General features: G+C 33.8%; 1 protein-coding gene across 2 annotated transcripts in view; it reads right to left on the minus strand.

The window, feature by feature from the left end:
* LOC148952085 (spondin-1-like) overlaps nucleotides 1–14,478 on the minus strand; it is a 185,168-nt gene extending 170,690 nt beyond the window's left edge. For both annotated transcript variants that reach the window (XM_089089526.1, XM_089089525.1), the window contains exon 1: nucleotides 14,324–14,478. In XM_089089526.1, coding sequence (XP_088945652.1) covers nucleotides 14,324–14,334 — 11 coding nt within the window. In that variant the 5' untranslated portion in view covers nucleotides 14,335–14,478. The remainder of the gene's footprint in view (nucleotides 1–14,323) is intronic.
* Between the last annotated feature and the right edge of the window lie 6,344 nt (nucleotides 14,479–20,822).

Below are 20,822 nucleotides of genomic sequence, written 5' to 3' on the forward strand. Positions count from 1 at the left end.
TATAAGGAATTACACAAGAATATGTGTGCAGTTTCACGGGTTCAAGCCTTACCATGCGTAGGTATCTATATATTTTACAACTACAAGCCTTTTCAGACATATTTTTCTAGGCTCAATAGTCAAAATTAAACTTCGTCATATTACGTATTCAAAGCTTTAATACACTTTTCGGTAAAAAATACTGGTTTCAGTCGTAGGGCAAGATAATCGTGTTTTTTCGTATAAATAATGCTTTTACTAAAGATACAGCGAAGCCGAGCATGTTTCTGATTCAGAATTTGTCAAACACTAATAACCATTACCCTGAAGGTACCTTGCATCTTGTCCAGAATTGATAGCATATGGTGCTAGATATAAAAAATTGTACCATTTGCGTAAACTAAATCAATTCGCGAAAAAAAGGTATAGCATTTCGATAACTCTGCAATGAATGATCTTAATTGGTGATTGAATAATAGGGATGAGAATGGTCTTAATTGGTGATTGGATTGTATGAAGGTTGTAAAAAGGGTTAAACTGATCACCAGTTAAGGTAAGCCCGAAGGCGTTGTTAACTCATAGGCAATTTATTATAAATTTGGAATAGCATTGTAAGCATCAATCTATAGAAATGGTTAACGATGACAAGGTGACCTTGTGACTTGACCTAGCCTTACTTCTCGGATGTGTTCTGTATAATTCATAAGTACCGTTTGAACAGTGTTGTCAATATAAAATATGCTCTAACATTATAGTATACTAAAAGGTTGATACTAATAGAGATGTAAATGCCAAGAAAAGGATTTTAATAAAGAAATTCAGAACAATCCTTAAAAATCCTTAGAAATCAAGTAGTGAGGTGTTTATAGGTTTGAAGCATCAAGGATCGCAATCTTCAATGTCCCTAACCACCAAGGACCTCAAACTCCAAAGGTCCTCTATCCCCAACCTGCAAGGGGCCACCTCCCCCAAATTTTTGGGCCCCCTCCCCCCATTTTTATTCTTTTTTTTGAAGTTTTTTTTATCTTTTTATTTTTTATTTTTTTAACATGGTATATTTTTTTCAACTTTTTTTTACATATCTTTGAATGAGATAGAACATACTTAAAACATTAAGACTTTACATTTAATATTAAACTTAAACTTAAGACCAGCGGAAATAAATTTCTATAATAATTCATAATCAAAATGACCAGTAATAAACGAAACTGAAAACGAACATAAATTAAAATAAGCGGCCATAGCGAACATAGAGATAACAGATACTAATATAGATGAATAAATAAATCTTGAAACGAGCAAAAATTAATTGAACATTCAAGTTAAACTTAAACGGACAAAAATTACTACAAACGCTAGTTTGGCTACTGCTCTTTTCCTCCTTCCCTAACCGTTAAAGTCTAAAGCCTATTGCGTCATTTTCGTTTATTGGAAATCATGTGTATCTTGAACCCTATGCTTTTGTTTTTCAAAGCACTGACGACAACTAAAAAGAAAACCACTATAATAATCAAGATGACTGGAAAGTACTGATAAAAATAAACTGAATATTTAATATATAATGATGTTAATTCCTGGAAACTCGGTAATTAAAGATTTTATTTTTAAGTAATCTCTATTTTTATTTTTCAATGTTGTAAAAATAAAAAAGGATATCTGTAATATATTCGTTTTCAGTAAAGCGTAAATGAGAATACAGGCTTTAGATTTTTACATTTAGAGTATGGGGAGAAGGGCAGTGGCCAAACTAGTGTTTGTAGTAGTTTTTGTTCGTTTGAAGTTTGACTTGAATATCCAATTTAATTTTCGTTCGTTTCAAGATTTATTTATTAACCGACACACTACATTTTGAATTATCTATCTTATAGTCTGAGTACATCTAAATGATAGCCTGTGTCCAATCGTAGGTACTGGGTAGAACTGGTTTACCTAACCTTGTTTACCTTACCTAAACTAACCTGAAAATGGTTAACGATGACAAGGTGACCTTGTGAAATGACCTAGCCTTACTTCTCGGATGTGTTCTGTATAATACATAAGTACCGTTTGAACAGTGTTGTTAATATAAAATATGCTCTAACATTATAGTATACTAAAAGGTTGATACTAATAGAGATGTAAATGCCAAGAAAAGGATTTTAATAAAGAAATTCAGAACAACCCTTAGAAATCCTTAGAAATCAAGTAGTGAGGTGTTTATAGGTTTGAAGCATCAAGGATCGCAATCTTCAATGTCCCTAACCACCAATGACCTCAAACTCCAAAGGTCTCCTACCCCCAACCTGCCAGGGGCCCCCTCCCCCCAATTTTTGGGCCCCCTCCCCCCATTTTTATTCTTTTTTTTGAAGTTTTTTTTATCTTTTTATTTTTTATTTTTTTAACATGGTATATTTTTTTCAACTTTTTTTTACATATCTTTGAATGAGATCGAACATACTTAAAACATTAAATCTTTACATTTAATATTAAACTTAAACTTAAGACCAGCGGAAATAAATTTCTATAATAATTCATAATCAAAATGACCAGTAATAAACGAAACTGAAAACGAACATAAATTAAAATAAGCGGCCATAGCGAACATAGAGATAACAGATACTAATATAGATGAATAAACAAATCTTGAAACGAGCAAAAATTAATTGAACATTCAAGTTAAACTTAAGCGGACAATAAATTACTACAAACGCTAGTTTGGCTACTGTTCTTTTCCTCCTTCCCTAACCGTTAAAGTCTAAAGCCTGTTGCGTCATTTTCGTTTATTGAAAATCAACGTTTATTGAAAATAACTTTTTATTTTTTATTTTTTTAACATGGTATATTTTTTTCAACTTTTTTATACATTTCTTTGAATGAGATAGAACATACTGAAAACATTAAGACTTTACATTTAATATTAAACTTAAACTTAAGACCAGCGGAAATAAATTTCTATAATAATTCATAATCAAAATGACCAGTAATAAACGAAACTGAAAACGAACATAAATTAAAATAAGCGGCCATAGCGAACATAGAGATAACAGATACTAATATAGATGAATAAATAAATCTTGAAACGAGCAAAAATTAATTGAACATTCAAGTTAAACTTAAGCGGACAAAAATTACTACAAACGCTAGTTGGAAGATTTTTTTTTACTTTTTATTTTTTTAACATGGTATATTTTTTCTACTTTTTTTTAAATGTCTTCGAATGAGATAGAACATACTTAAAACATTAAAACTTTAGATTTAATATTAAACTTAAACTTAAGACCATCAGAAATAAATTTCTATAATAATTCATAATCAAAATGACCAGTAATAAACGAAACTGAAAACGAACATAAATTAAAATAAGCGGTCATAGCGAACATAGAACATACTTAAAACATTAAAACTTTACATTTAATATTTTCCAAACTCAAAATCAGAATGGTATAGATAAGTTATTCATGACTTTTACTATTAGAAAAATAATGTTTGTAGCAGCACTTTTTTAAGTCTGAATTTTTTTGGACTTGGAAATTATTTAACTGTTTTTTTACGTATCTTAAAATGATATGAAATATGCTTGCGGCTCTACCAATCGTACTCTATGCTTGCTCAGAGACACGACACGGCTTTCCTACTGATACTCTATGGGGGCTTATCGACACTACCTAGTTTACTGCATGTATTGAATCAGTATTTTTTACGCAGTGGTAGGATAAACACACAACTTATATCTTTAAAAAAGTGAAGATGAAGCATTTTAAGAAAGTGTGTTCACACAATAGTGTTATTGTAGCATTGAATGCTGACATGGAGAAGTATTTGAACTATGAAGCAAGTAAAAGTGGTAGCACTATGTGTGCATTGTCATGACAGTAAGGAATTAAATTTCTTTCGAGTACCAAAAAATTCCATTGTAAAAATGGTGGATATGCGAGATTCAGATCTCCGGGGATGATAGTACTCAAAGAGAATACCAACATAAAAATAATCGTTGATGTAGAGGTGTATCTTCTTCCTAGGGCTTCTGGTAACACATTACCTACTGATTATTCATATCGTCAGCTTTCGGGTATTAGCATTCAACGGAAGATTAAAAGAAGACAGGGGTACTCTTCTACTAATATAATAAACCATATCTTGTCTATATGCCGGAACTGTTATCTGTGTAGAAATAAAGTGGTAATACACAATGAAATTGCCAAAAATGAAAAGGGCATTGGTAGAAAATATCACTACGGAATATAAAGATGAATCGATGAAAAACAAAGTACCAGCAAACGTTACTACCATCATTAATCAAACAGTCAATGAACAAAATCATAATAAAGACAAAAGACATATTGAACCAGTCGGTGACACACCAGTAAAAATTGTGTATGACTCAAAATGGATTAATGATTATTCTGCTGATTACAAACTAATAGAAGAGAGTAACTATAGTATCAAGCGGGAACATGATAAATTATTTTATGGAACAGATTCAAAATGTTCAAAGTTGTTCAATGATATTAATAATGTATAATAATATATTTTTGTACTAATATCCTACATGACATAGTTTCGTTAAAAATATATTATGCATTACATTGTTATGTGTTCATTATTTTTAGAGTATACTAGCATATCAAACGCTTAGAATGTCTATTAATCCATCGGAGATGTAAGAAAAGGACTTTGCATACATCATATGTTGGATAGACAGGTTAACATGGTGAAAATCTAAGTACCAGAATGAATAAATTCATTATCAACACATTTTGTCGGATAGGTCAGGATAAAATTGATAAAATCTAGGTATCAGAGTGAATAGATTCTTTGTCAACATACTTTGCCAAATAAGTCGGTTAACATTATCTAAACCTAAGTGTCAGAGTGACAAAATTCAGTATCAACATCTATTGTTAGATACAAGGGATAACATTGACAAAATCTAACTCTCAGAGTGAATAAATTTTTTATCAACATCTTTGTCAGATACATTGGATAAAATTGACTAATTCTTAGTATCAGAATAAATAAATTCTTTATCAATGTCTTTTGAAAGATACGTTTGATAGCACTGACAAAATTTAAGTATGAAAGTGAACAAACTCTTCATCAACATTCTTTTTCGATATCATTTGTCGGGTATGTTGGATAACATTGACAAAATCTACGCATTAGGATGAATAAATTCTTTATCATGATTCTTATGTCGGATGCGTCACATAAAATCGAGAAATTCTAAGTATCAGAGTGAATAAATTCTTTATCAACATCTTTTGTCAAATAGAAATTTTTTTACCAACATCTTTTGTCAGATACATCGGATGAAATTGACAAAATCTAATTATCAGAGTGAATAAATGGTTTTTCAACATCTATATCAACATACATTTCTCGGATACATAGGATAAAATTGACAAAATCGAAGTGTTAGAGTGAATAATTTTTTTTATCAGCATCTTTTGTCAGATACATCGGATAAAATTGACGAAGTCTAAGTATCAGAGTGAATAATGACTTTATCAACATCCTTTCTCGGATATATCAGATGAAATTGACAAAATCTAAGTATCAGAGTGATTAAATTCTATATCCACATCCATTTCTCGGATACATAGGATAAAATTGACAAAATCTAAGTGTTAGAGTGAATAATTTTTTTTTTATCAAAATCTTTTGTCAGATACATCGGATAAAATTGACAAAGTCTAAGTATCAGAGTGAATAAATGCTTTATCAACATCCTTTCTCGAATATGTCGGAGGAAATTCACAAAATCTAAGCATCAGAGTGATTAAATTCTATATCAACATCCTTTTCCCGCGTACATAGGATAAAATTGATAAAATATAAGTATCAGCGTGAATAAATACTTTATCAGTATCCTTTGTCGGATATGTCAGATAAAATTGACAAAATCTAAGTATAAGAGTGCTTAAATTCTATATCAACATCATTTTCTCTGATACATAGGATAAAATTGACGAAGTCTAAGTATCAGAGTGAATAATGACTTTATCAACATCCTTTCTCGGATATATCAGATGAAATTGACAAAATCTAAGTATCAAAGTTATTAAATTCTGTATCCACATCCATTTCTCGGATAAATAAGTTAAAATTGACGAAATCTAAGTGTCAGAGTGAATAATTTTTTTTTTATCAAAATCTTTTGTCAGATACATCGGATAAAATTGACGAAATCTAAGTGTCAGAGTGAATAAATGCTTTATCAACATCCTTTATCGAATATGTCGGAGGAAATTCACAAAATCTAAGCATCAGAGTGATTAAATTCTATATCAACATCCTTTTCCCGCGTACATAGGATAAAATTGATAAAATAAAAGTATCAGCGTGAATAAATACTTTATCAGTATCCTTTGTCGGATATGTCAGATAAAATTGACAAAATCTAAGTATAAGAGTGCTTAAATTCTATATCAACATCATTTTCTCTGATACATAGGATAAAATTGACAAAATCTAAGTGTCAGAATAAATAAATTTTTTTTATCAACAACTTTTGTCAGATACATTGGATAAAATTGCAAAAACCTAATTTTCAGAGTGAATATTTTTTTTATCAACATCCTTTGTCAGATACATCGGATAAAATTTACAAAATCTAGGTATCAGCGTGAATAAAAGCTTTATCAACATCCTTTGTCGGATATGTCAGATAAAATTGACAAAATCTAAGTACCAGAGTGATTAAATTCTATGTCAACATCGTTTTATCGAATATATCGTATACAATTTACGAAGCATAAGTGTCAGCGAGAATAAGTTTTTTTTATCAGAATCTTTTGCCAGATACATGGGATAAAATTTACAGAATATAAGTCCTACAGTGAATAATTTTTTTTTATCAACGTCTTTTATCAATCATATTGGATAAATTATACAACCTCTATGTATCAGAGTGGCTAAGTGCTTTATCAACAGCCATTGTCGGATATGTCGGATAATATCGACAAAATCTAAGTATCAGAGTGATTAAGTTCTATATCAACATCCTTTTCTCGGACACATAGGATAAAGTTGACAAAATCTAAGTGTTATTGTGAATAAATCTTTTTTTATCAACATGTTTTGCCGGATACATCGGATAAAATTGACAAAATGTAAGTGTCGGAGTGAAGAATTTTTTTTATCAACATCCTTTTTCAGATACATCGGATAAAATTGACAAAATGTTCACTTAGAGTGGCGCGCCACTCTAAATGAACCCAAATTAACCCAACTTTTTGCATATCTCTCTAACTATGACTGTGTGTCTGAGCGGGTTCGCTGCCATCTATAACCGGTCTAATCTAAATTCAACGTAATGATGCATAAAGTCAAAATGAATAGAATTTGGAATTTATGAATGTTATCTGATGTATCCGATAAAGACGTTGAAAACGAATTTATTCACTCTGATACTTAGATTTTGTCAGTTTTATCCGATGTATTTGACAAAAGATGTTGATAAAAAAAATGTATTCACTCTGACACTTATATTTTGTCAATTTTATCCTATGTATCCGAGAAAAGGATGTTGATATAGAATTTAATCACTCTGATACTTAGATTTTGTCAATTTTATCCAACATATCTTACAAAGGATTTTGATAAAGCATTTATTCACTCTGACACTTAGATTTTGTCAATTTTATCCGATGTATTTGGCAAAAGATGTTGATAAAAAAAATTATTCACTCTGGCACTTATATTTTGTCAACTTTATTCGATGTATCTGACAAAAGATTTTGATAAAAAATTTATTGGCTCTGACACTTAGATTTTGTCAGTTTTATCCTATGTACCCGGGAAAAGGATGTTGGTATAGAATTTAATCACTCTGATACTTATATTTTGTCGATTTTAACGGACATATCCGACAAAGGATGTTGATAAACATTTATTCAATCGGACACTTAGATTTTGCCAATTTTATCCGATGTATCTGACAAAAGATGTTGATAAAAAAAATTATTCATTCTATCACTTAGATTTTGTCAATTTTATCTGACATATCCGACAAAGGATGCTGATAAAGCATTTATTCACTCTGATACTTAGATTTTATAAATTTTATCCTATGTACCCGAGAAAAGGATGTTGATATAGAAATTAATCACTCTGATACTTAGAGTTTGTCAATTTTATCCGATATATCCGATAAAGGATGTTGATAAAGTATTTATTCAATCTGATACTTAGATTTTGTCAATTTTATCAGATGTATCTGACAAAGGATTTTGATAAAAAAATATTCTTTCTGACACGTAGATTTTGTCAATTTTATCCTATGTACCCAATAAAAGGATGTTGATATAGAATTTAATCCCTCTGATACTTAAAAAAATTTATTCACTCTGACACAAGATTTTGTCAATTTTATCCTATGTATCCGAAAAAAGGATGTTGATATAGAATTTTATCACTCTGATACTTAGATTTTGTCAATGTTATCCAACACATCCGACAAAGGATGTTGATAAATCATTTATTCACTCTGATACTTAGATTTTTTCAACTTTATACGATGTATCTGACAAAAGATGTTGATAAAAAAAATTATTCACTCTGACACGTAGATTTTGTCAATATTATCCTATGTACCCGATAAAAGGATGTTGATATAGAATTTAATCACTCTGATACTTATATTTTGTCAATTTTATCCGACATATCCGACAAAGGATGTTGATAAGGCATTTATTCACTCTGATGCTTAGATTTTGTAAATTTTATCCGATGTATCTGACAAAAGATGTTGATAAAAAAAAATTATTCACTCTGAAACTTAGATTTTGTCAAATTTATCCAATGTATCTAACAAAAGATGTTGATGAAAAAATTTATTCATTCTGACACTTAGATTTTGTCAATCTTATCCTATATATCCAAGAAAAAGATATTTGATATAGAATATAATCACTCTGATACTTAGATTTTGTTAATTTTATCCGATGTATCTGACAAAAGATGTTGATAAAAAAAATTTATTCACTCTGACACTTAGATTTTGTCAATTTTATCCGATGTATCTGACAAAAGATGTTGATAAAAAAAAACTTATTCACTCTGGCACTTAGATTTTGTCAATTTTATCCTATGTAGCCGAGAAAAGGAAGTCGATATAGAATTTAATCACTCTGATACTTAGATTTTGTCAATTTTATCTGACATATCCGACACAGGATATTGATAAAGCATTTATTCACTCTGATACTTAGATTTTGTCAATTTTATCTGATGTATCTGACAAAAGATGTTGACAAAAAAATTTATTCACTGTGACAATTAGATTTTGTCATTTTTATCCCGACCTATCTGACAAAAAGTGTTGATAATGAATTTATTCATTCTGATGCTTATATTTTCTCCATGTTAACCTATCTATCCAACATATCATGTATGCAAATTCCTTTTCTTACATCTCCGATGTTTTAATAGACATTCTAAACGTTTGATATGATAGCATAATCTAAAAATAATGAACACATAACAATGTAATGCATAGTATATTTTTAATGAAATAATGTCATGTAGGATATTAATACAAAATTATGTTATTATACATTATTAATATCATTGAACAACTTTGGAAATTTTGAATCTGCTCCATGAAATAATTCTTCATGTTCCCTCTTGATAATATAGTTACTCTCTTCTCTTAGTCCGTAATCAGTAGAATAATCATTAATCCATTTTGAGTCATACACAATTTTTACTGGTGTGTCACAGACAGGTCCAATATGCGTTTCGTCTCTGTTATTATTTGGTTCATTGACTGTATGATTAATGATGGTAGTAATGTTTGCTGGTACTTTGTTTTTCATCGATTCATCTTTATATTCCTTAGTGATATTTTCTAGCAATGCCCTGTTTATTTTTCCGGCAATTTCGTTGTCTATTACCACTTTATTTTTACAAAGGTAACAGTTCCAATATGTAGACAAGATATGGTTTATGATATTAGTAGAAGAGTACGCCTGTCTTCTTTTGAGCTTCCGTTGAATCCTAATACCAGAAAGCTGACGATATGATGTATCAGTAGGTAATGTGTTACCAGAAACCCTAGCAAGAAGATACCCCTCTTCATCAAAGATTATTTTTATGTTGGTATTCTATTTAAGTGCAATCATCTCCGGAGATCTCAATCTCGCATATCCACTATTTGTACAATGGAATTTTTTTGGTACTCCAAAGAAATTTAATTCCTTACTGTCATGACAATGCACGCATACGTTTCCGCTAGTGCTACCAGTTGTACTTGCTTCATAGTTCAAATGCTGCTCCATGTCAGCATTCAATGCTACAATAACACTATTATGTGGCCACACTTTGTTAAAATGCTTCATCTTCACTCTTTAAAAGATATCAGTTATGTGTTTATCCTACCACTGCGTAAAAAATACTGATTCAATACATGCAGTAAACTAGGTAGTGTCGATAAGCTGCCATAGAGTACCATTGGGAAAGCCGTTTCATTTTTCTGAGCAAGCATAGAGTACGATTGGAAGAGCCGCATGCGTATTTCTTGTCATTTTAAGATATGAAAAAAATTGAATAATTTCCAAGTCCAAGAAAATTCAGTCCAAAAAAGTGCTACTACAAACATTATTTTTCTAATAGTAAAGGTCATGACTAACATATCTATACCATTCTTATTTTGAGTTTGGAAAATATTAAATGTGAATTTCTTATGTTTTAAGTATGTTCTATCTCATTCGAAGACATGTAAAAAAAATTGAAAAATAAAAAGTTAAAAAAAAACTTCCAAAAAAAGTATAAAAAAAATGGGGAGGGGGGCCCAAAAAATTGGGGGGAGGGGCCCCTTGGAGGTTGGGGACAGGGGACCTTTGAAGGTTGAGGTCCTTGGTGGTTAGGGACATTGAAGATTGCGATCCTTGATGCTTCAAACCAATAATCACCTCACTACTTGATTTCAAAGTATTTCTAAAGGTTGTTCTGAACTTCTTTATTAAAATTCTTTACTCGGCATTTACATCTCTATTAGTATCAACTTTTTAGTATACTATAATGTTGGAGCATGTTTTATATTGACAACACTGTTGAAACGGTACTTCTGTATTATACAGAACACATTCGAGAATTAAGGCTAGGTCAAGTCACAAGATCATCTTGTCATCATTAATCCTTTCCATAGACTGCTGCTAACGATGCTATTCCAAATTTATAATAAATAGCCTATGAGTTAACAACCCCTTCGGGCTTACCTTAACTGGTAATCAGTTAACCCTTTTTACCACCTTCAAACAATCCAATCATCAATTAAAATAATTGTCACCCCTATGATTCAATCACTAATTAAGATTATTCATTGCAGAGTTATCCAAATGCTATACCTATTTTTCGCGAATTGAGTTAGTTTACGAAAATGGTACAATTTTTTTTATATCTAACACCATACGCTATCAATTCTGGACAAGATGCGAGGTACCTTCAGGCTTGAGATTATTAGTGGTTGAGGACTTCTGACGCAGAAATATGCTTGGCTTGGCTGTATTCTTAGTAAAAAACATTATTTATACGAAAAAACATGATTATCTTAACCTACCAATGAAACCAGTATTTTGAACAGAAGTATATGAAACCTTTGAATACGTAACATTGCGAAGTTTAATTTTGGCTATTGAACCTAGAAAAACCTGTCTGACAAGGCTTGTAATTTGTGAAATATATAGATACCTACCCATGGCAGGGCATGAACCCGTGAAACTGCACACATATTCTTGTGTAATTCCTTATACATCTCTAATTGGCCCAGAAAATAGGTGTTGGTTCAGAAACCTGTCTGCTTGCATTACACAATCTCCTCCCTGAATATCTAGTTCCAAATATAACATGTTTGCTCGCTTTATAGGTCCAAAATAGAACGTGTTTGGTGGCATTAAGCAATATCCCCTGAAACTGTATACGTATCCATGCCTCAGGCGTAGGCTTGATACTGTATACATGCTTACTACTAACGTTTGAATTCTGTCCCAAATCCTTATGAACTACTCCTGAAATACAACGTTCGTTTAATCAGAACAATAATAAGCTATTTTAAAAGTATTAAAAAGCTTTAGTGTACAGATCAAGGTGGTTTGGAGGAGCAACCCCCCTCATATACAGATTAATTTCTATTTGTTTTAAGTTTTAATGTTGCTCCTTACTTTCAGTTGAAAAAAAACTTGTTTTTTGTTTAATATTAACCATGGATTACAATAGTACCCTTGAAATGCTTCCCTGCCTTTCCAATCTAAAACTATTACTATTAAGTGCCATTTTTAATGTCAAAGAGTTCTTTGCAGTTATTACGATAACTTTATAAACTACGAGGCAAAAAGCAAAATCACGTATTTGTCAAGATAAGGGGCTCAGAACCTCCAGTCAATGGGTTCAGACCATGAAAGAGTGGCTTTCCTGGACTTTACCTTTCTTTGCGTTTACGTTATTTTGAGCAAAAATTAATATTTTCTGGCACACAATGATAGAAAATAGCCCTTTGCTGTGGTACGATCTCTTTTGTTAGGCCTACTAAAAAGACACTAGATTTTACAATTCCCATTCAAATAAAGTATAAGACCACTGGTTCAATAGAATAACCCATGGAAATTACTAAAGGAGGGGGAACTTTCAGTCCTACATAAGCAATAGGTAAATTTCCTTGCTGTTCAAGATAGGAGCCTTTAAGTCCCCAGTATAGAGCTTTTGACAAAGTGTATTCCATTGGTGCACTTATCATTTCGATCGCCACCCTTTTGAGCGGTTTAGAGATCTTTTTCATAATCCTCGAAAATTGCTTTTCGCAATCAACTTTTTCTATTATGTTAAACATAAACAATAGATCTTGAATAACCTTTAAATTAGAGGGTTTTCCCACCTGATAGTTTCTTTCAAAGCACATTAGACAAAATAGGTTAAACGGGATTTGGTTCACTCTTTACAAGGCTGCAGAAGTTGCTAAGACCACTGTAAAAGCAGTTTCAAAATTTAGTATCTTTACTAAGATAACTTTTGACGCTGAGTCAATTTGTGAGTTAACCATCGTCTGTCCTCTTTCAAAATCTATAATCTACACAAATATTTGATTTTAAGTCAATAATAGACTTCTCCCAATCCCAAAACGACGAGTCCAATGACAAAGTGAGAGTATTTCTATCTGCTATATCTTCTGAGATGTGGCATAGTATCTAAAGAGGTATTAACGTATTTGACCAGTTTTTCACGGCAAAAAGCAAATACCTCACAATTACGAAACATAGTATCTACGTCCAGCAGAAAATAGAATAGCAAACACAAGAAGAAACCGCTGTCTGAAAACATTGACGAGATTCTTTATCTTCATCCATTTCTCTCGTTTCCAAAATCAGAGAAATAGAATCATACTTTTGTGTTTATCTTGGAAATCTGATAAATGCTGATATTAGGCTTTAGCAGAGGACAGACATCCTGCACATTCGCTTGGAGTATGCCCGGTGCACACAAGCAATTATTATCATGTTTTTTTTTGTTTTTGTTTTTTTTTTAATGCACGAGCCACTCTGTATCAATAAAAACAATATTATACACAGCATCATCGAACATAATCTGGCTCAAGGCTCTGGCTGTTTTTTAAGACAAGGACAGAGGAAAATAAACAAACCGGTTTTCATACAATCTTCAGAGCCTTATAAGAAGGAAGGGGAAGAATTTAGAAACTTGAAAACGACTTTTTGGACCCTGATCTTGCTTGTAGACAATTTCCTGAAAGATACATCAGAATTTTACATTTAACATTACAAGGCTTGATTCAATTAAGAGTCAAAACTCGTGGTGTTTATTTTAGTGAAAAGGGACTTCATTTCACTAACGTAACTCATTCAACGTAGATGCAGAACCTGCAAGAAATCCTCTTTAACACAGATTCAATAAAATATTTTAGAACTAGTTCTACCTTTGCTAATTTGAGTTTCAAAGTCAAAAGACTGGTGAAAAAAAATCATAAAAATTTCATTCTTTTGCAGTTTGTTAAAAAAAAAGTGAATACAGAAATTATGAATTCTGATTTTCATCAAATTATCAGAACAATATATGCTTAAGCTCTTCTGTTACAAACACTCAAAGATGGAAAATTTAAAATATTGAGCAAAAGATCTACTTAGAGGTAAGAGTGGTGGTGACATAAAAAACAATATATTCAGTGGAATAATAAAATTCTAAAAAACATATTCATTTATGTAATGCTGTCATTAAAAACGATAACTTAACCGACTGATTTGCTGAGTTTATAAAATTTTAAAGACAGGCTCGAGTACACCGTTGAGAGTCTTCTGACCGCCGTAAGGGGATAAGACACGTAAAAAAAGTATCTCAGTTCTTATTGAGAAAATGTTACCTTTTTCCCATAGCTTCTTTTATTTAGTTTCAGTTCAGGATAAATATCATGTTCTTTTCCTTTGCACACTGATCTAACACTCACTGGTTCCAGATCTAAATACATCTGGTCATAGAAATTTCACTGGATAATGGTGATGACTCCACCTCCTGTCGGCTGGTCTTCCCTGGAAAAAATACGATGTCAAAATATTGTGTCATGTTGGTATGCTTGCAAAAATATTGCTTCGAAACAAACGGAAGTGATAACAGTTTTGTTGCTTGTTATACTTTGAAGGTTAATCAAACTGGAAGGTAGCGAGTGCAGAATGAGCCAAATTAAAAATTCTAAACATCGACCAGGCACATTTTCAGAAGAACAATTTTTCATCTCCCGCTAAATTTTCTTATTACGCTGCAAGCAAATTGAAACTTATTATTATTTTTTTATTTGATTTAGGTTAATTTTGCCGCACAAGTGGAACGGTACAAGTGCCAAGCTATCCGTGGAAGAAAAAAAGAAAAAAAAGATGCCGTTTAGGCAGAAGAAGAAAAGCTGTCACTTTTCTGGATTTTCAAGCCAAAATATTTCCCTTGCTGTTCAAGCCAAGGAACAGAAAGTTTCCTATATAGGGCGGTTCAAGCGGTATCAAGCGGTTCTAATGGTGTACTTTTTGTTTTGACCTGAATTTTTTTTAGGAGTTATGGGTTTTTATATTTCTTAACATTGGACGTGATCGTCTCTTACTAGGTTTCTAGCTATCGCTGCAACCCGGATATGACCCTCCATAGTCCCTGGGAAAAGGGCTGTACGCTGTATTAGTATTGGATGTATCGATTTCACGCGTATCGGTATGGGCGTTTATATTTCTCATATATAAGTCCTTCTTTCCTATAAATTCCACTATCAGCAAGTTCCAAATGGCACTGAAAAACGGCATTAAGGGTGTTTTGTCTCAAGTGGAAAAGCTGGGGCTACTGGGCTACCAGAACTTTAAAGAGTGACGTTTAATGGCTCATTTGAAAGCCATTGCTTATATCTACGTGACTTTTATCAATTCTACCATCAGTAAGTGTGATATAGCACTAAAAGTGGGGGCGTAATTTCGTCAAAACCCTAGGGGGAGGGGGCAAAGGTGGACCAAACTTTCCCAGATCAAGTGAAAATGTCAGTGAGAAATAAAAAAAGCCTTATGGTACCATAAATGTAAAGAATTACTAAAGAAAACTGGCCCGTTTCTCTGACTTATACAGGCTTTATTAGTTCTGACAAGATTTTTGAAGAAACTAAATTTCAGCTGGGAGGGGAGCGGAAGAGTGGGGTCTGGGAGGGACTGGGGTCCGGAGGGGACAGTTGCCCCCTACCCCATAACAAATTACGCCCTGACGAAAAACAAGTATTTTGGTGTCATTTCTTAAGTAGATAATGCAAATATTGCAAACAAATAAATAAAATCTACAAACAAATTCACCGAAATTATTTTACATCGATCTTTTATGTAACTATCTTAACTTTTAGTTACTATGTGCCGTGTTTTGGTCTTTATTAAGTTTTCAGCTATATCCGATTAAACTAGCACAGGCCCCATTTATAATGAACTGTATCGGTCTTTTTTGTTACTCTTACGGTCTTTTTTAATGTTACTCTTTTTCGGTATTGTCCCAAAGTGTATATTATTTCATTTTTGCAAGCGTTGGTCGCACAGTCAGTAGAGCATAGGCCTTATAATCTCAAGGCGTCGAATTTAAACCTCATACGGGGCAACTTTTTCTGTTAATTATACATGGATGTTGCTGGTTTCTAGGAAAGTAATAAAGTTATATTACAAACTTTTAGTCTCCTAGTAATATTTAACTATTGCAAGCTTTACTATTTGCTCTTTACTTTAACTAGTTACGGAAAAAAGAAAAACCAAAATACGGTAATGAAATGGCATTTGTTTATTATTCGGTACACCCTCGAGAAATGAAGTTGCGCTTTTTACTGTGGCTACTGTAGAATGGTCAAGAGTCTCAGATGGTAGAATGGTGAGCATAGCTTGTACATGAAAATGCAGTTTTTTGTAAAAAGTGATCTTAGTTGCCCTCCAAGTTTTTGGTCACTTAAAAAGGGCACTATAACATTTAGTTCCGGTCGAATGAGCCCTCTCGCAACATTCTAGGACCACTGAATCGATACGATCACCCCTGAAAAAAAACAAAAACAAAAACAAATAAACACGCATACGTGATCTCTCTTCTGGCAAAAAATTACAAAATTCCAAATTTCTGCAGATTTCTACACCAGGCTATTAGAGGCGTGGTTCTGTAAATACAGCGTTGGACTTCAAATTAGAGTGTCTTGGGTTCAAATCCTAATTGTTTTTTTTTTCAATCACGTCTTTGTCCCCTTCTATATGATCATTTTTAGATAATTTCACTGTTTTTATAAATATGATGCACTCATTTTTAAAGCGTATCCCCGGAAGGCATTCTTTCAAGCATTTTGATTCAAAAGGAAATAGAGGACATCCAGTTCATGGTTTGCAACGACATTCTTAGTAGATCACTAGAGCAATTCCCCAACGTATGGCGTAACTTTGTCAAAATCCTGTGTGTGGGAAGGTCTAAAATCTGGAGCCAATTTTCCCAAATCAAATGAAAATGACAGAGAAAACTTAAAAATGAGCCATATAGTAATAAAAAAGGTAAAGACGTACTAAAGAAAACTGACCTGTTTCATTGGATGCTTGAATTATGCCAGGGGCAGATCCAGGATTTCTTAGGAGGGGGGGAGGTACAAAATAGGTCGATCCGATAGACTTGCGTTAGGAGCAAATTTAGTTAACGCAAATTTGCGTTAATAAAGTAAATTACACTACTTTAGACTATGTTAGGAGGGCCCGCCCCCTGGATCCGTCACTGAATTATACAGGCTTATCTTAGTTTTGACAACATTTTTGGAGAAACTAAATTTTACCTGGGGAAACTGAGATCTGGGGAAAAACTGAGGTCTGGGGAAAAACTGAGGTCTGGGAAAGGCAGTTGCTCCCTCTATTCCATAGGAAATTACGCTCCTGAATGAAATTAAAACAAAAATAAATTATTCCGTATACAAGGAGAGCTGCCCCCTCCTCAATGACTCGTTCTTCATGATAAAGTTTTTAACCACTTTAAAAGCCAATCCTCTGCCCCCGGACAATTCCATCCTCCCAAAATTTTACCCTTCCCCCAGTATTTCCAGCTAGAAAATTCTGCAAGAAACGATTCCACCTAGAAAATTCTTCGTAATCAATTTTGATTCGGAAAAAGACTTATTTTTTATTTAATTGCTGATCATTTTTCAAATCCCCATCCCTACAAAATTTTCTCCTTAAATCTATCACCGCCCTCCCCCAATAGAAAACTCCGCACTCGGAAAATTTCCTCAAGAAGAATTTCTCCTGGTGATAATTCTCCATGGAAAATTTCTCCCGCAGAATAACCCCCTCCCCACAGAAAAATTCCCAAGAGAATTCCAACCCCACTAAAAAGTTCCCCTGTGAAATTTCCCTAGAACATCTCCACATGTAAAGTGAAGTCACCGAAGAGAGAGTAAGACAAATGAACGAAATTCGTATAAGAACTATGAATTTCCCCAATGTAAACTTCACCACCTCAAACTTCCCCAAAACGATAAATTTTTTCCGTAGTAAATCCCCCCGACAAAAAAATGTCTGTATGCTTCCAAATTACAAATACTGTATGTAAACAATCGGCAAACTTCATAACTTCCACGCCTTTCGCCATGGGTTGTAGGGGTTATGTCATCTCCAAATGCATAATTATTGGTCTTTTCAACTATGCTGAACAAAACGGCTATCTCAAAAATTTATCTGGAAGACTTTTGGGGGAAAGGGCGTGGGAGAGGGGCTGGTTGTTGTCCAGTTTTTGGTTAGAGGCAACGCTATAGCGTTGCCTATAGTAAAGGCCATACGGCTCCAATGTTTTATTATTATTTTTTTCCCCAGAGGCACTTCATATGGAAGGGGTCGTCGTAGAAACTTCAAAGGGGGCTGATTCGATTGGAAATCGAGAGTTCTAGTGCCCTTTTTAAGGGTAAAAAGTCATCGGAAGGGAACTAAAACCCCTTCCACGCTCACCAGTTCCCCAAAGACATCCAATCAAAATTTTGAGATAGCAATTTTGTTCAACGTAGGTGAAAATTCAGAAAATTAGGTCTTTGAGGATAAGCAACCCCCCACAGCCCTCAGGGTAAGGGTTGTAAGTTGTGCCCTTGGGGAATATGGTTCTTATAAAAAGTGTTGTCGTAGAAACTTCAGAAAGGGCTCATTCGATTGGAAATTTAAATGGCTAGTTCCCTTTTTAATAGTCAAAAGTGATTGGAAGGCAATGAACACCTTTTCTACGCCCACCATTTCCCCAAAAACATCCAATCAAAATTTTGATAAAGCCATTTTCTTCAATGTAGTTGACAGTTCTGGAAATCATGTGTTTGAGCAGGACACTCCCCCCCCACAGTCTTCAGGCAAAGGTTATAAGTGATGCCCTGGGGGGCATATATGTTTCTTATGGAAGGAATGCTCGTATAAACTACAGAGGGGGCTGATTTGATTGGAAATTGAAAGTTCTAGTTCACTTTTTAAGCGTCAAAAGATATCGGAGGGTAAACAGCTTCCCCCAGAACCCTTTTTTCCCAAATGCATCCGATTAAAATTTGGAAATAGCCATTTTGTTAAAAATAGTTCAATGATCATATAACAAAAATCCGGTGTCGACCAAACCCCCAAGGACCCGGGGGCAGGCGTTTTAAGTTATGCCCTGGGGGCATATATGGGTGTTATGGAAGGGATTATCGTATTAACTTCAAAGAGGACTCATTTGATTGGAGATTGAAAGTTCTAGTTCACTTTTTAAGAGTCAAAAGAGATTTGAGGGAAAACTAGCCGCCCCCCACGCCCCCTTTTCTTCAAATGCATTCAATAAAAATTTTGAGTTAGCCATAAGTTAAAAATTGCTCAAAAGTCAGATAACAAAAACTCAGGTGCCGTCACAACCCCTCAGGGCCCTGGAATAGGTGTTGTAAGTTATGACCTGGGGCATATATGGTTTTTACAAAACGGATGCTCGTATAAATTTCAGAGAGGGCTCATTTCATTGGAAATTGAAATTTCGAGCTCACCTTTAAATATTCAAAAAAGATCCGCGGGCAGGTTGCCCCCCCCCCCCCCCCTGCCTCCATTTTCCAAACCCATCTGATGAAAATTTTGAAATAGATATTTTGTCTAAAACAGTTCAAAGGTTGGATAAGAAAAACTCCGATGTCAAAATAACCCCCAAGATCCCGGGGGCAGACGTTCTAAGTTATGCCCTAAGGGTATGTATGGTTCTTATGAAAGGGATGCTCGTATAAACTTCATAGAGGGCTTATTTGATTGGAAATTGAAAGTTCTAGTTCACTTTTTAAGAGTCAAGAGAGGTAAGGGCAACTATCCCCCCCACACCCTTTTTTCCTGAACCCATTCGTTACAAATTTTGAGATAACCAGTTTTTTGGAAATTGTTCAAAAATTAGATAACATAAACTCCCCCCTGGGCCCAGGGGATAGGCGTTGTAAGTGTTGTCCTGGGGGCGTGTATGGTTCTTATGAAAGGAATGGTCGTATAAACTTTAGAGAGTTCTAGTTCAGTTCTAGAGTAATTCACTTTTTTAGAGTCAAAAGTGATTGGAGGGCAGCTAGCCTCCCCCCACACTCCATTTAAATTTTTCCCAGAGGCCTTTCATATAGAAGAGGTAGTCCTACAAACTTTAAAGGGGGCTCATTCGACTGGAAATCAACAGTTTTAGTGCCATTTTTAAGAGTCAAAAGTACTCCGAGGGCAACTAGCCCCCCAAGCCCCTTTTCCCCAAATACATCTGATAAAAGATTTGAGGTAGCGATTTTGTTAAAAATATTTCAAAGATCATATAACAAAAACTCCTTTATGTATGGCCATCTCGTTAAAAATAATTCAAAGGTCAGATAAGAAAAAACTCCTGTGTCGACAAAATTCTCCCAGGGCCCGGGGCACGCGTTGTAAGCATTGCTCTAGGGGCATATATGGTTCTTATGGAAGGTATGCTCATATAAACTTCGGAGAGGGCTCATATGATTGGAAATTGAAAGTTCTCGTTCACTTTTTAAGAGTCAAAAGAGATCGGAGGGAAACTAGCCCCCTATCCACGTCCTAGTTTCCTCAAACCCATCCGATAAGAACTTTGAAAGAGCCATTTTTACAAAATAGTTCAAAGGTCAGATAGCAAAAACTCCGGTGTCGACACATCCCCCCAGGGACCGGAGGGCAGACATTGTAAGCTATGTCCTGGGGCCGTATATGGCTCTTATGAAAGGGATGCTCGTATAAACTTTAGAGAGGCTTCATTTGCATGGAAATTAAAAGTTGTAGTTCATTTTCTCAGAGTGAAAAAAGATCGGACGGCAACTAGCCCCTCCCGTCCTCCAAGCCTTTGGGTTTATCGGATGGATAAACCAATCCAATAAA

This window comes from Artemia sp. Qi Xiang Cuo, chromosome 5 (genome assembly GCF_049724085.1).
Source record: "Artemia sp. Qi Xiang Cuo chromosome 5, ASM4972408v1, whole genome shotgun sequence".
Classification (NCBI taxonomy): Eukaryota; Metazoa; Arthropoda; class Branchiopoda; order Anostraca; family Artemiidae; genus Artemia; species Artemia sp. Qi Xiang Cuo.